The sequence below is a fragment of the Ambystoma mexicanum genome, chromosome 8, assembly GCF_040938575.1.
Source record: "Ambystoma mexicanum isolate Mex_15411 chromosome 8, UKY_AmexF1_1, whole genome shotgun sequence".
Taxonomy (NCBI): Eukaryota; Metazoa; Chordata; class Amphibia; order Caudata; family Ambystomatidae; genus Ambystoma; species Ambystoma mexicanum.
In genome coordinates, this window is record NC_090929.1 from 650,888,144 (window position 1) to 650,905,546 (window position 17,403).

General features: G+C 46.3%; 1 protein-coding gene across 1 annotated transcript in view; it reads left to right on the top strand.

Annotated features, from left to right (window-relative positions):
* Nucleotides 1-17,403, top strand: part of EMC1 (ER membrane protein complex subunit 1) — a 755,368-nt gene that overhangs the window by 64,488 nt on the left and 673,477 nt on the right. Inside the window, exon 5 of the mRNA XM_069610395.1 lies at nucleotides 8,743-8,871. Coding sequence (XP_069466496.1) covers nucleotides 8,743-8,871 — 129 coding nt within the window. The remainder of the gene's footprint in view (nucleotides 1-8,742; nucleotides 8,872-17,403) is intronic.

Consider the following 17,403-nt stretch of genomic DNA (forward strand, 5'->3'; position numbering starts at 1 on the left):
AAAGCCAAAATGTAACCATGGGTGCTCTAAATTCACAATGCGTGTATTTGGATTTTAAATTGCATCGTAAAAACCTTTCCTTGATCGAGATTTGCTGTAGATCCAAACTCCCATTACTTAAAACACCTTGAAAGATGGAGGACCTGCCCTTATTCTGCTGCGAGAATGCCTTCTGACATCACCATCGCTTTAGGATTTTTACCTGGAAAAGGAAGTTCATAGCATTCGTTAAGTATGAGTCACATTTTTAAATAGCTGTAATTTCAAGGAATTCCTGGTGGGGCCTCAACTAACTAGAACAATGAAAAAGCAAATGCCTGGGCGCGTTTAAAGAGTGCACTGGTCATAAAGAGCCTTTAGAGAAAGCCCCAGTAATCCGTAACACAGGACATTGGTCTTCATTACAAGTTGGGTGGTGCGTGTTAAATGCGGCAATGTTAGAACAGTTTTTCTAAAGTCCACCTTAAGTTAGACTATCCCTTCGGCAATACAGAAACTCCAACTCTTAGTATAAGGCTGTATTACTCAAGGTAGTCTTAGCTATGATAGAGCAGCTAGGCTTGTTTTAGGAGGAAGAGAGGGCCGTGGGAAAGTACAAATGGACATCGACATGGCTGTGACTGTAACACTATCACTAATGTGACGTGTACCCAAAATCCTTCACGCGTCAAGGTCCCCCAGATTGTTTTTTTCTGCCTTTCTTGTTGGTCGCTTTATGCAGAGCACGTATTTCGAGATAATATTGCGGTTTCCTGCATCTTTGACGCACCCATCGGCGGACATTCTCGATGACTGTTCTGCGTATCTTCGACAGCTGTTCCTGTTTTGCCGCTCTGCAACTCTTTGCTGCCACCGGCGACTCAACGGCTGTTTCTCTGCCTTTGCCTCAGGTCCGGTCTTACAGTAAGTAGAGTGGGGATATGTTTTCTCGTGACACTTCTCTTCTGAAAATGCCTTTTCTTTTCTACCCTGCCTTTACTTTTCTCATCTGGCTGCTTTTCCACACTACTATGGAGCAAACACCCAGTTTGTGTAATGGCAAATTTCCATGCAAGGACACTCGCAAGGAGTGTAACCGTTGTCTCCCTTGTTACTACGACGAGCAGCGTTGCAAGGTCTGTCCTAAGACGCTTTAGAACCGGTGTACCAAGAGGTGGGCGGCCTACGCTATGCAGGCTGAGAGTCACTCACCATGGTTTCGTTTCAGTCCGAAGACGTTAATGTGGAGTCTGTCGAGGGCCCGTCCCCGGCACCGCTAAGCATGCGGTCAGCAGTGCGATGGAGAAATCACACCCCAGCGACAAAGGCACACAATCTATTCCAAAGGCTAAACACCCAACCCCTCGGCCGCCTTCGGATTCGTTGAAAAAGCCATCGGTGCCCACAGGCCCATCGAACATTTTGGCACAGCATACTGAACCTCAAGCTTCAGGGCACGCTGGGCCTGCGACCATTGTGGCTGTCGGAGGGCCCCAAGGCTTCGGCCTCAGAGGGCGCTATCTCTAAAGTTGACGCATGTTCCAGAGGCGTCAAAATGCGCTTCCCTGTGAAAACACTCCCCAAACTCTTGAGCAGCTTTCCGAGCCCCCTAATCGTGGTTCTGGCCCAAAAAAGGCCTCCCCTTTGCCTTTAGTGTATTCTCCGGCCTCCCTTCCATTGTCATTGGCCCTACAGGAGGCCCCTATTCCTTCTGACTCCGCTTTCCCCTCTTCCTGAAGACTCCTTTTCCTCTGCATGGATTAGAGAAAGGTTTGAGGCCTGCATGAACGGAATGTATTGACTTTTCTGGGGAATGTGACAAAATTGTTAGACCACATCCTATGGAGGAATGTCATAGGCCCTTGAAGTCCCCTAGGCTTCACGCTCATGAGGCTCATTCTTCATCTTCTCCTACAAATTGTTTGCCTGATCCACCTGAAAATATTTTTCATGACTTCTCTCAACCCCGGCAACCTCCTTGGGAAGGCAGCAAACCACTAGATTGTGACACAGGAGATGTTACCAGACACAGATTTCGTTGAGGATATCCCCGAGGAGAAAGTTCCTGTGTCAGGCCATCCCGCTTCTGAACTCCACCAAGAAGCACATCGCCCCCTCATTGCTCACACCCTCACTTACTCGAGCTGTCAATCCATGGGTCGAGAAGATGTTTCGCCACGCGCCTTCTGGTCCACTATACATCAGAGGACATTCCATTCCAGACTCACTAGCCGTTACCACAACCAGGAAATGTGCAGGGCTTCCACCGGCTTTGTCCGGTCTCCGCCGACAAGGATTGCAAAAAAGCTTTATGCCTTTAGCAAGCGTAACACTTCGTCGGCTACTTGCAGTACCTGCATAGCTAACGTAACACTCCTTGCTGGCTTTAATTACTTACAGTAGGGACTAGTACATAAAGGCCTGCAAAATGTTTCAGAGCCTACTAGATCACAACTTCTGGCAGTGGTACACACATGGCGTCAAGAGATGCAAAATGTATTGAAAAACACCATTGACTCAGCAGAGACTGTGGGTAGCGTACTAGTGGAAGGCACCATATTGAAGCGCCATGCATGACTAAAGCATTCTGGATTCAAGTCAGTGACGCACGCTTCATTATATAATAAACTTGTTGACTCTGCCCTCTTCAACAAAGCGGTGGACGAAGCTTTTGAAACTGCAAAGGAGGAGCACAAATCTTTAAAGTCTCTAAATCAAATCTCGGCCAAGTCATTTGTTCAATGCGGGGGTCTTCAATACCAGCAGGTCCATTCACGGGAATTCCTTTCCCCGCTCAGCTCAAGGTGCCTGTGAAACTGGAGGATCTCCTGGTATTCTGTCCAGGGTACATCCGGCAACTTTCAGACTCCTCAACCACAGGGATTTTGGCGTGGCAAGGGTAGCGGGAGAAATTCAGCAGCCAGATGCTCCCTTTCCCCAACAAGCAAATAACTTGGTTGTTCAGGTCCCTTTTCATGTTTCCCCGTTAGGGGAGCGGTTTGCATCTTTCACCCACATATGGGAGTGAATCACCTCGGATCAGTGGGTCCTCAAAACCGTCAGCGGCGGCTATTGTATAGAATTTCTCCACCCACCATACCACCACCTGCTGAAGAGAAGATGATAGCCTTGAGTGGATATGTTCTGGAGACAATCTCCACATCCTACTGGAAGAAGTACAGACCCTGCTACAGAAGGAGCCATCGAGGTTGTCCCAGATCTTCAGGTAAGCTAGGGTCTAACCATACACCCTGTATTGGACCTGCGTACTGCGAGCAAGTATTTCAAACCTCCAAAGTTCAGGAGGACAACTCTACAGGAAGTGATCCTGCTGCTAAAACAAGGGTATTACATGGCCGCATTGGATATGAAAGATGCATACTTTCATATTTCAATGTTGCTGGTGCACAGATGGAGCCTCGGGCTCAAGATCGAGAACACTCGCTATCATTTCAAAGTACTCTTCTTTGGTATTGCCTCAGCCCCAAGGGTGTTTACCAACTTACTGGTAGTGGCCGAAGCTCACCTACGTAGCCAGTCCATTCCACTGTACCTTTATCTCGACCATAACTAGAGACTCTCACCATGCGTGTCTAGAGAACATCCAAAAGACCAATCTTCTTTTCAGCCTGGGATTCTCCAACGAGAAAGTCAAGTCTTGTCCCCAGTCAAGTCAAGCAATTTCTGGGGACCCTAAGTCAGACGGAACACTGGCTTGTCTTCCCCACCAATGAGAGGGTTCAAAACATGCTGTTCCAGATCTGTCCTGTATGTGACCAGTCATCGGGTAAACGTACAGAAAGCCATGTGGCTATTAGGGATGATCGTGTCCAGCATCTTCGTAATGCCACTCGCCAGTCTGCTCATTCGTCCTATGCAGGAGTGGCTCGTGAGCCAATGGGGTCAGGCAAGTCAATGGGACGATCTTTTGGTTGTCGCGAAAACCCTCATTCAGTCTCTGCAGTGGTTGTCGAAAGAGAACCTTCTGAAGGGAAAATCCTTCATCATCCCTGCAGTAGAAGCCACTCTCATGACAGACCGATGGGGAGCTCACCTCCTAGAACCGAAAACGCATGGCAGGTGGTCCCAATCGGTAGCAACCAAACATATCAATCTGTTGTAACTACCTGCTGTGTTCAAAGCCCTAAAAGCCTTTCAAACATAACTACAAGGGAAGACCATTCAGGTCCTTACAGACAGCACTATGGCCATGTGTTACCTGAACTAACAGGGGGGCACTCACTCTCCAGGGCTAACCAAACAGTCAGAGAACATTTGGAAATGGGCCCTCTAACACATGTTCCTACTGTCGCAACATGTTCCAGGGGAACACAATCTTCTGGCAGATGTACAGCTGTAGAACAAGAGTGGCACTTGCACACCTCTTGCACAACATCTTTGCAGAATGGGGTCCTCCAGACATCAACCTTTTTGCAACACTGGAGAACGCACAATATACAAATTACGCCTTCAGGTACCCACAGAGAAAGACCAAAGGGAATGGTCTCTGGATAACGTGGTCAGGGAGATTTGCCTATACTCTTTCCCCCAGTTCCCCTACTCAACAGGGTAGTTTACAAGATGAACCAGGAACAGGTCACGCTGATCCTGATAGCACCAATGTGGGCTCGACAGCCATGCTTCTTATCTTATGAGAACATCGCTCTCCCCACCAAAGAAACTGCCTTGCCCATACAACATGCTGTCACAAGACCAAGGGATAACACTACACCAATGCACTTGATCGCTCAACTTTGCAGCATGGCTCTTGTAGTCAGAGTTTGGGCACCTGTACCTACCTCAGAGATGTAGGGACATTCTTAGAGAGGTACAGAAACAAAAGACTGGACATTGTTATTCCAATAAATTAAAACGTTTTGTCATTTGGTCCAAGACTAAGAACATCAACCCTATTGACTGGTCACCTAAACATATAGTCCTTTATCTAACGCATCTCTTAGATTCAGGACTTGTTTACAACTCGCTAAAGGTCCACCTTGCTGCCCTCTCTGCATACACCACAACTCGGAGCAAGGTTTCCTGGTGGAAAATTCCAGTGATTAAAGCGTTCATGGAAGGGATATGATAAGTCAGTTGTAAAGTGCTTGTACACGTGTTTGTAGGCGTGACAAGACAAGGGAGGGAGGGTACGGAGGGAAGTTGAGACAAACAATGTTACTAGTCAAGGAGTAGGGGGAGGGAGAAGTGAAAGGGAGAGGGAAAGTGTGATCAGGGCACTATGCTCTGAATGAGTGCAAGGGAGAAGGAAAGGGAAAGTGCGATCAGGGCAGCACGGCTCTGGGTAAGTGCAAGGAATCAGGGGACTGTAGAGGTTAGTTACAGCACCTAGGGTGCGGAGGCAGTGCAGAGGAGACTGGTCATAGAGGAACCTGGTACCCAGTGAGACTGTGAGGGTATCCCAGCTACCAGCACAGCATGCAGATAAGTCGGCAATGGAGGGAGAGAGAGAAAGAGGAGAAAAGGAAAGTCTTGAGCTGCTTCCGGAACTTCAGGTGGTCCGGCTCAACTTTGAGATGGGCAGGGTGTCCGTTCCAGAGGGAGGCACCTGCAGAAAAAAGTTATCTGTCCCTACTCTCTGCCTGGAGAAGCGCCTTACCCTCTGAGTTGGAAGCAGCAGAGCAAAGGGCTCGAGAAGGAAGGTATTTAGGAAGCGAGTGTTGGATGTAGTGCCGGCCCTGGCTCCAGAACGCCTTGTGGACGATGCAGAGGGTCTTAAACTTGATCTTTGCAGCCACCAGGGGCCAGTGGAGAGATTTCAGGCCTGGACAGATATGCTCCCTGGACTTGATACTAAGGAGAAGTCTTGCAGTCCTGTTCTGGATTAGTTGCAGATGATGGAGAGTAGAGAAAGGCAGATTGTGAAAGAGGCTGTTAGAGTAGTCCAACCTAGAGAGGACCAGGGCTCTGGAGACCATGAGCTTCTGGGGGAAAGTGAGAAAAGAATGAGTGCCTTTGAGGAGGTGCAGCTGGAAATGGGCCTTCTCGGAAAGGTCTGTAATGTGAGCCGAGAAGGAGAGAGCAGAGTCGAAGATGACCCCAAGGTTTTTTCCTCACAGGTAGGTGAAGGAAGAGGGCCCATGGAAGGTGGCCAGAGTGAGAGGGAAAGAGAGAGCAGGTTTCCTGATGAGAAGGATCTCCGTCTTACTTGCATTAAGAAGGCAGGGTTCATTAGAGGCACACCACTCCTGAATCGCAGATAGACAGTCAGGAATGCACAAGAGAGGGGAGCAGATTGTAGGGAGCCTGAAAGAGCTCGGTGTCAATATGCATAACACAAAGTTGGAGGAGAAGGTAGAAATTATGTGGACAAAGTTTACCGCGATTCTTAACTGGGCTGTGCCTACTTCGGTCAAAGAGGTTCAGAGTTTCTTGGGGCTAGCACATTCCTATAGGTGCTTTATTCCTCAATTCTCAGAAGTGGTTCTGCCCATAAGAAGTTGCTAAAGTCCAATTCACGCTTCTGCTGGAATGTTCAAGTGGAGGAGAGCTTCCAACACTTAAAACAATTGTTTTGCAGTGCTCTGACCTTACGTCATCCTGATCAAGGGAAACCTTTCGTATTGGAGACAGACGCCTCTGCCGCAGCAATAGGGGCTACTACTACATGAACAGAAGGAACATCCCATTGCATACCTCTCCCGAACCCTCACTAATAGTTAACAAAATCATTCCGTCATTGAGAGAGAACTGCTGGTCATGAAATTTAGCCTGTGAGTAGTGGCGTCATCTTCTGCAAAGAGGGGCCTAGCCATTCGCAATACGGACTGACCACAAAAACCTACAGGTGTTACAATCGATGAATTGCACAAACCCTTGCCAAGCTAGATGGGCACACTTTTTTGCTCAATATGACTTCCGGATGAACTACATCCCAGGCAGTCAGAACACCCTGGCGGATTCACTTTCGCGCAAGTCCATCCCTCAGCCAACACACACTCTTCAACCAGAAAGAGACTTCCCTAGAAACCGAATCATAGCACAGGTGACGTCCTTTCTACAACAGCTCAAAACATATATAGAAAGTCATTGTTTGTTCTATATCATTCCGTCTTCCTTTTTGTATCTGTTAACTAGTTATTTTAAAACTTAATTTTGGTCTCATGATTCTTGCGTTTGGCTGGTCTTGGTCTAGTCTTTGAAGTCTGCTTAATTGCTCAATCTGTGTAGAAAATTAGATATGCCTCACTTGTATGTGCTTTAATTATTCTCATCCATCTTGGCGCACTCAATTTAGTACATTTTTATTCTGATTTGACTTACTCGTTATTCTGATTGATCTGTGTGGGTTTATTGCAATCTGTGTTGCCATCAAAAGGAATAGGAAAATCCTGCAAGAAAGTAAAACTCCCTTGGGGACCCCCAATGGTGACATTTAAAAGAAGTAGAAACATAAGACCAGATGATGAGAAATGGTATCTGGCCAAAAGTACAGAAACAACCAAGCCTCACTGAAATATGGGTGATGGAAAACATTAGAGGACATGTACCTTGCGGTAAATATACAAGTTGCTCCACTACTGCCGAAACTAAGGAGGTTGAAATAGGTTTGAAGACAAAGTGGAAACAAACATCAACGAATTGAAACACCAAAATGGTAGTATATGCCACCTGCTGTCCGTGCCCAAAGCTATACATAGGCAAGACCATAAGAAAAATGTAAACGCGAATTAGTGAACATAAGAGTTGCATTCAAATTTAGAGAAGCACCGATGGTAGCCCATTTCCTTAGATTAGGACACGCCTGTGAAGAAATAAAATGGACAGTGCTATACAGAATAACGAGAAGTAAAGACACCAGTGCTGATAAAGATCACCTTTTTAGGAAAGAGCAAGAACTAATTTTCCTAACCAAATGTGACCAGACAGGGCTGAATGAAAATACTGAATGGAACAAAATCAAATTATAAGACCAGAAGGAAAGAGGATAGCACAAAGGGGCTCTAGACTCCTAAAGGCTCAAAAACAGTTACAGCATACAGAATGATATTGAACACACAATGACTGCGTCTATATGTTTTTTACCCCCAGAGAGTCAAAAAAGGCACACAGCAAAGAAGCTGAAGGATAGTAGTGCAATGCCAACCAGTGCCCCAGTGCCTTGCACCTCCAGGGCTTGTTGGCCTTTACATTGTGGCTCTGACCACAATATGTCCTAGCACCCTGATTCCTTACATGCTCCCATGTATGCAGAAAATATGTGGGGCATTGTGGCTAAGGGAGATGTTACAACATTGTTCAACTGGGAGTTCTTGTCCCCTAAAGGGGGATCTCTCCCATTGAGATCCCGCTTGCCCAACCCATTCTGAGGTTTTTTGCATAGAGGGCTTACAGGTTGTGGATCCGCCTTCGGGAGAACGGAAACATTCCCTGGATTGTTCCACTACGCAAAAAAATGGCATGACTATTATTCATGTATCAAGATACGTTCTGCCTTTTGTAGCATTGCTACCTTGTTTTGAATAGTATTGAAAAGCACTTTGCTGACGTGAATTATTGAAGTTCCTTTTCATGTAAAATATCTTCTTACTAGTTTTGTTACTCTGAAAGTGCCCATTGCAAGGTCCTCTACAACCCCTGGAGATGTTGGGAAGAGCCTGTGTCTTTGTAAAACAGGATGTTGCTATCTTAAGTGAGACTCTAAAAGATGGGAACTTCAATGGAAAGCCTTAAGTGCATCCCCTTTAGTTATGTTGACTATCTGCTTTCTCTGAGCGATTGCTTATGTGTTTGTCGTGTTTTCAGTTTTCAGATGGCAAGCCTAGTTGGGAGCCAAGATGCAGTGCGGTTTGTGATGGTCCTAAAGAAAACTGTTGTTTCCCTTCATTATCTATCTAATGGGCACCAGAAGTGGATGGAGCACCTGCCTGAAAGGTAAGAACAGGCTGTTGATCTATGTGGGCGAGAAGTGGTGCGATGTACTAGTTGGAGGACGTTTGAGAGAAAATGTAAGCGTATTGTGCCACAGTATTTTCCTGTTTATAATGGTAAGAGTTTAGTACTTCTGCATCCAAGATCGGCATTCCTGTTCAGGAGTATGAGCTGCTGCTGCATGTCATGTGAACATTATATAGCAATGGCCCAACCTGTTTTCTATTAGAGCCATTTCTCCATTGTACCCTCTTCGGCTACTCACAAGCTTCATAGAACTTCATTTTGATGGCATACCATGGGTGGCCTTTGGCCAAGGCATTCGGTGTAACTCTACATGTTAACATCTTCATACTATTTAAGGCAGATGGCTAGTGAAAATGTTTTTCTTTTTATTCATTTTTTGGGAGTATTACTTTCATTGATTTATTGTGCATTTGTGAGGCGCTTTTACACCAATAAATTGTTTCAAAGTGCCCACCGGGCAAACTGGGAGGTAACATGGGAACAAAAGCCAAATAGATTAAAACTGATGAACAAGAAAGAGGCGGTCCTATTAGGCCTTGTGAGCATTCAGAATGTGCACGTGCAGGGATAGAAGAGACAACGGAAGGGGGTAAGTGGTCGGAGTTCCACAGAGGGAAGTGGCAGGGAGTCATTGCATGCAACAGTTAGGTTCCTGGCAGAGATCACTAGGTCAAGAGTGATCACCTGCCAGTACAATAAGTGCAGGCCTGTGAGAGCCAACAGACCTGGGGGTGCCCAAAGGCAATCACTCAGAGAGGGCAGAAGGCTGAGGGCGAGTGGGCGGAAGGCCAAGACCCAGAAGGACGCAAGAGCCCAGGCCACCAATCCCAACGACTGTTCGGTTTTAGCACAGGAGGGAGAGGGGGGGAAGGAAGAGGTGAAGAGGACGGTCTTGAGGAGATTCCGGAATTTGAGGAGGTCGGGCTCAAGATAGAGACAAAGGGGGAGGCTGTTCCAGGGGAAGGAGTCGGCCGAGGAGAGAGATCGGCCACCCATTCACTGCTTAGAGAAGCGCTTGGCACGCAGAGATTTGGAGCTGTAGGAGCGTAAAGATCTGGAGGGAGAGTATTTGGTCTCAGAGCAAGTTGTAGATGGAGTTGTTCTTGGCCCCAGTCAGCCTTATAGATGATGCAGAGGAATATGAATGTGATCCTTGCAGCAGCCGGGAGCCAGTGGAATTATTTTAGGGCTGAAGTTGTAGGCAACATGAGTGTGAACCTTGATCAGGTAAGCAATTGAGCATTGTTCATTGGTACGGGTTAACGGCATATATCACTTGGTTACAATGGGACAGTCTCTGCACAATCCATTTATTTTTTTCAGAAGCACTTTGATTCTCAGGTTATTAGATGCCCGAAGAGGGACCTTGATCCTGTGGTTGTGTATATTAAAATGTTGAACTATTTTTCCTAGTGTGACATAAGTGCCTGGTAATCACAGATCAGACTGTAATTAAGACGATTGAGGAAAAGTTTGAGCTGGAGACGGGACATGGAGAGAATTCAAAATCATCTATTGGTGGATGATGCAAGGGGTTAGTTTTGCACCATCATAGGTATGAACATACATAATACAAAATAGGAATGGGATAGCGTTGGCTCTGATTTGGGTTCCTCCAGATGCTCACATATGAGACAGTCATGTAGGGATGCGTCTTGGCAAATTTATGCAGCTGGGTGGCTGAAAATGTTAGAATCCCTGCACCTCCCAGGTTCTTGGCAAAATGCTTGTTGTATCCTCATTTTTAAGAAGGGTTGCGCAATGGACCATACGTTTTACCATCCTTTTTCACGCATTGATTGCCATGCTAAGATTTTTTTGGGAATGTCATTCAGAGCAGACTTTGGAATTGGGCTGAGGAGAGGGAGCTTATATCTCCCTGCCACTTTGGTTTTAAGAGGGAAAATAATTCTAGCGAACAATGTTCAACTCTTTGTCTCATTATGTCTTAAAATTGCCAAGTTAAGAGGGATTCGTTTTTAATCTCATTTGTTGACTTTGGGTATTGCATTTGACTCTGTAATATCTAAACTCTGGTCAGTGCTCCAAGGAGAACACAGAATCTATGAAATTTGGAATGAAGAGCACAGTGGTAAAACAGATATAATACTATATAATACAGAATAATGCCTTATAATAAGACAGGGACCTAACTGAAGCAGTCTTTCCCTAACGGGTAAGTAGTTTCACACTCCTATTTGAGTACTCGGGTAAGTACCTGGAAGGAGCCGAGGTAGGAAGTCTCTAGGTGCCCCTGCACATGTTTTGTCTTCAGCCAAAAGGTAGGTAATTGCAGGTTAAAAACACACTTTTAGGAAAAAGTGCTATAGCACAAAATTCGGGTTACACTCTTAATTCCACCACAATAAAGGGTTACCTGTGGGGGGAATCCTTTCCAGGATTTCACGACTTGCAAAGGTTGTTGCTAGGGGGTGACATTTATGCCAACACAATTTCTGTAGGGGGACGCAAAGAGTGGTATGTATGCTCTTACCCTGCACTGTCTAAAGTAACCACTCTTCCGGCACTTGGAATCCTAGAGGCCACTTACTTCCATTGTTGCTCCCATCAGCGAAGGTTCAGGGATGGCGATCACAGTGGCTGAGTTGGTGTCGGTTTATGATGGCGGTTCTGATCTCTGGTGTCGGCACGGTTCTGGTAGACCAAGAGCAGGATGGGCCACATGCCTTATGACAGTGTATGCTGTGAATCCCACTGTGAGGATGGTCCCTCACCCAAGATACAGATGAAACAAAGTGGTGTAGAATCGACTCGGGATCTGTATTGGAGCTCCTGGCCATCTCTACATTGCTGGTTCCAGAAGTGGGACCCCATTGGTTGCTAGGCCCTCACAACTCTTCATGCCAAATGGAGCATAGCTGCTTCATCCCAGGGCATCAGGCAAATGCCCTGGTTCCAGTGCGCCCCTTAAGAAGCTCCATAGACCTCGAATGCACTTGACCTGCAACCACATCACCAAACTCTTCTTTCTGTCCTTCCATGTCTGTCCCCTCTCCAGTGTGACTTGGCAAGAATATGCTCAATAATTCTTCAGGTCCTCTCAAGCCAAATTCAGCCTCAGAAGCTGAAGCCTGTGCCAAAGATGATGGTGAAACCTTAGTCTTATCACTGACGGCAGCATCTCCATCATTTCACTCTTCTGGCTCTGACCCTTGAACCGGGATCCACTAAAAACTGCTCCTTTGCACACCTTAGCAGAAGTTAACACTTTGCTTCTAAAGACTGCACAAATCTGGGCAACTGGTCCTCCTGTGTATCTTCCCACACATTCTGGTCTAGATGGCAAAATATATTTAACTGTGATTGCACTCTGGGAAAGAAATGTAAGCCTTCTTTAAAAGTATTTCTACTTCCAATTATTGATGAGTTTTTGTTTTGCAAAATTTACTTTTCTATTAGTGTAGTGTTTTTTTTATTTTTTTTATTTGTTTTTATTAGGTTTTGTTTCAAACAAGGTCATAGGAATTTACAGGAAATCAACCGAAAATTAAATTTATATCTTTGTCAAGCATATTCAAAACAATTATAATCCAGATTTGCATTTCAACATAAATCTCATAGATTATCCAACCTTAGTTTGTACACATTTGCAGTGACCATATACGTTTGCAATTCTTTTACCCCTCTCCCTCCCTCCTCCCCCCAAGACTCTATTTACATCTGATGAGGGATGTGTTACTTAGCATTTGGTGGATTGCATAGCAGGTTTTGGAGACCACCTTGTTGGGGAGCTTATGTTACATCTGCTTCTAGAGTTGCGTGATCTGTTAGAGGGTGTCTTTTTACAGCGTGGGGTTATGGGGTTGGCTAGTCATCACATGTTAGTGTATTGTTCCTGGCATGTATTTATTAAGGCACTCCATCCACAGAGTGTCGCATTGTGTGGATTTCCCATGTAGGGATGATGTTATTTTTTCCATGGTGCATATATTGGATACTACGTTGACCCATTCTTTCTCGGTTGGGACTGTGGTGGATTTCCCGTTGTGTGGCTATCGGAGCCCTTGCAGCTAATAGCAGCTGCGCAGCCAGGTCTTTGACCTTCCTCCACTCGTCAATTTTTTCGAATCCAAACAAGACGAGATAGGGGTCTGCTGTCCTCTGAATCCATCTAGGTCCCTGATCCACACCAGTACTTCGTCCAAATATGCTTTCATTCGAGGGCAGCCGCACCACATGTGCCAGTAGTCTGCCGAGGATCCACATGCTCGCCAACACTGTGGACTGGATGATTGGTACATTTTGGAGAGTCTATGCGGATCATATTGCCATCAGTTTAATAGTTTGATTGCGTGTAGTTTGTATTGGCATGAGATCGAGGTTCTAGGTGCTGCTCGACATAGCTTTTCCCATGTCTCTGGGTCGATAATTTCCCCCATGTGTCTCCCATTTTAGTATGAGTGGTTCTGTTGTACCCTTTCCTGCTTCTATCAGTGTTTTGTATAGAACCAATATCGGTACCTTTGTTTCCATCCTAGAGTTTAATAGGGATTCAAATGGGGTAAGTTCTCTTCTCAGTTTATCTTTCCATTCAGGTTTCGTCAGGACACCTTTGATCTGCAGGAAGTGGAATGCGGACAGTATGCCTATGCCTATGCCTATTCCCAAGGCTCCCTCTCATTCAGGGAGCGTAATAAATGAGTCTTTTTTTCAGGAGCTGTCCTACCCTTTCTAGGCCCGCTTCATACCAGGATTGAAATCTTTCCACGTTGGGAATCTGGTCATTAATGCTGGGGGATGTGGCCATGTGGTGATGTTCTTCATTTCCATGCTATCTCGCCATATTTCCCATATGGTTTCTAACATCGGGTGTGCTTTTGATCTCCTCAATACTCTCCTCCTAGGGGCCCATAGCCACTCAGACCGTCGCTGGGGACAGGTAGTGGTTGTCCATCGAGAGCTACTGGGGCTCTTTTTGATTGCGGAGGTGAGGAATGAGAACTCGTAATTGGACCGCTTCATAGTATTTTTTAATATCTGGGAGGCCCACCCTGCCTCTATCTTTGGGTAGTGTCAGGTTGTTGTATGCAATTCTGGCTTTTTTCCCCTTGCCATAGGAACTTTACAATCGCCTGCTTGACTTGCACGAAGAATTGTCGTGGCATCTCAATGGAGAGCAATTTAAAGGGGTATAGAAACCTCGGGAGACAGGTCATTTTTATTGCATTACGGCGTCCTAGCCAGGATATGGTCAATTTGTCCCACCGGGCAAGGTCCGCGTGGAAATTTTGGAGGACCGTTGGGAAATTGGCTTCGTAGAGATCTTCTAATTTTCTTGTGACTTGTATACCTAGGTACTTTAACTTACTATGTTCTATCGTGAGACCTAGCGGGGAGTATCTATCGTTGTTCATTTCTGCAGATCCCTGTAGGAGGGAAGAGTATTGACTTAGATTTATTAACTTTGAAACCCGATATGTGGCCATATTCCTCCAGGAGGTACAGTGCCCTTGGGATGGATGTATTTGGGTTTGTCACGTGGAGGAGCATGTCATTGGCGTACAGTGCCACCTTATACTCTTCCTGCCCTAGTCGCATTCCCTCTACCTGGGTGTCTTCTCTCATTTTTTGGGCCAGAGGCTCTATTGAAAGAGCAAAGAGGATGGCTGGAAGAGGGCATCCCTGCGGGTGCCGCGTTTTAATTCAAACCATCTTGAGTATTCCCCGTTAACCGATACTGAGGCCTTGGGTGCTGTATAAACTGCTCTTATTCCCCTTCTGAGTTTCGGTCCTATTCCTACAGTGCGGAGGGTTGCTGCCAGGAAGTCCCATTCCACTCTGTCGAAAGCTTTTTCAGCGTCAATTGAGAGTAGGGCGGGCTTCATCATTCATAGCTTGGGAGGCTGCAACCAATTGGAGGGTCTTTCGCATGGTGTCTGCCCCTTGTCTCTCGATTATGAATCCGACTTGGTCAGAGTGGATGAGGTGGGGCATGTGGGTCTCTAGTCTAGCTGCTAATAGCCTTGTGTAGATTTTGGCGTCCACATTAAGTAGAGATATAGGGCGATACGACCCGCATTGTTTGGGGTCTCTTCCTTCCTTGGGAATGACCGTTATGAGCGCTCGAACAAAGGGGTCGGGAGCTATTCCTGATTCGAGGATTTCATTGAATAGTTCGACCAGGAATGGAGTGAGGTGGGCACTGAAGGTTTTATAGAAGCCGGCTGTGTATCCGTCTTCTCCTGGGGATTTTCCCATTGTCAATCTTTTAATTGCATCCTGTATTTCCTCTTCTATTATGGGGGACTCCAGGTGGGCTGAGTCCATGGCTGCCACTTTGGGGAGGTTGATGCCAGCAAGGTAATTGTCTATCTCCCTTGAGTCTGGGTCTGTCTCTGGGGTGTATAATGATTCATAAAAATTAGAAAACGCTTCGGGGGTATAGGGTTTACTTGACCCCTGGTCGGGCTTGTTATCGCTATCACCCTGCGCTCTGCTTGTTGCATTCTGAGTCTGGCTGCTAGTAGTGTCGGCTTTGTCACCTTTTTCATAAAATCTTTGTTTCAAAAGATGCATCTTACGCACTATCTGGCCATGCTCTAAATAACGGAGTTCTTCCCATTTCTTTTTTCGCCTCTTGAATCTTGTTAGGGTCTGTGATGTCTCCTTCGCTGGCTTCCTTATCTAAGTGACATATTTCACCCCTGAGTCTATTTTCGATTAGCGTTCTTTCTCTTTTCTTCCGGGCCCCCCTCCCGTATGAGGACCCCCCCTCCAGGTTGCTTTGGCCGTTTCCCATATACCCTGTTTGGAGACCTCCCTGGTGTTGTTGGCTTTGAAGTATTCTTCAGTCTGTTTCCAATTCAGTTTTAAAGACCAAGTCTTTCCACAGGACCTCATTGCATCTCCATTTCCCACCTCTGGTCGGTAAATGTTCCCACTGTTTGTCGACTGTGACCATGTGATGATCTGACCATGTTATTGGGGTGATCTCTGTGTGTGTTGTGACGTTGTGTAACTCTTGTGAAAGGTAAATATAATCCATTCGGGTGAAAGTGTTGTGTGGGGCTGAATGGAACGTATATCTTCTCTCATCCGGGTGCATTTCCCTCCATACATCAACCAACACATACACCTGCATAATTGTTTCATAATCGTTACGGTCCCCTCTTATTTCGTTATCAGGGGCTGTGTTGCCCGCTTTCCGATCCAACTCGTGGTTCGCCCATAGATTAAAATCCCCACCTAGAACAATATGCCCCGAAGCCGCCAACATTATTTTGGGGATGGTTCTAGAGAGGAATCTGAGTTGACCCACGTTCGGGGAGTAGATTGTGGCTATCGTCACCTCGACTTTTCCAATGGTTCCAACTACTAGTAGGGCTCGCCCCTCTGTGTCTGACCAGGTTTTAGTGGCCTGGAACTCGATTCCCTTTCTAATGAGGATTCCCACTCCACCTCTACCCAGTGCTCCAGAGCCCCAAAATTCCACCCCAGTACTTTTTCCCAGGATCAATCTCTCCTCCCCCTTCATGTATTTGGTTTCTTGTAGGAGGAGGATGTCGATTTTGGTTCTCTGAAATTCCCTCAATACTAGTGACCTCTTGGTTGCCGAGTTGAGCCCTTTAACACTAAGCATCCCCACCCTCAGTGGGCCCCGTGTGCTAACTTCAACGATGGTCATCTCTATATTGTATAAATATTTTTAAAATATTAAGCTGCAACCCCCTGTGTTATGTCTCTTCAGCAAGCCTTGATACTTTACCCCCATCAGCAGTAGTTAATGATTCTATTTTGGTCTTTGCCCCTACCTTATCTTGTAACCATCCCCCCCTCCCCCCCTCATGTGGTGGCGTCCGAGCAGATCCAGTTGGATACACTGAACCAGCAATTAACCACCAGCGGGAACCGTTACCTCACGCTCCTATTGCTAAAATAACTTCCACATAACCTTGAGCCCCTACTCGCCCCCCCACCCCCTGTTCAAACCTCATCATTCAACAGTCAAACGTAACTTTTTATGTAGGACCAAAAACAGTCAATAATCAAGTCGCCAATATAGCATGAAGTCGTTGTTGCTGATCAGGTTCACTTGCCCCCCGCCGGCGAAATGTTTTCTCTTCGATATTTTTTCGATCCCTTCACTCTCTGGGGCTGATCATGGAATTTGTGCGCCGAAAAAGGGGGATTTGTGTGCCATTCTGCCCGCAAATCCCTGTTTAACAAATGGGGATTTGCGGGCAGAATGGTGCCCAAATCCCGGTTTTTCTGGGCACAATTTCCATGAATCAGCCCCTGTCTCTTAGGGCCTTGAATTTGCCATTCTCTCACTTCGCCCCTTGGTGCATCTCCATTGTCCCTCTGCTCATGTGTCTCCACGAGCTCGGATATACATGCCTTTATTTCTCCTCTCTGATTGTAGTCTGATCTTCGTGCCGTTATGCTCAAAAGAGAGGGAGAAAGGGGTATCCCCAACTGTATTGGGTGTCTCGTTCCTTCAGCCATTTCGTCAGGGGGCCACACATCCTCCTACGAGCTAGAGTCATG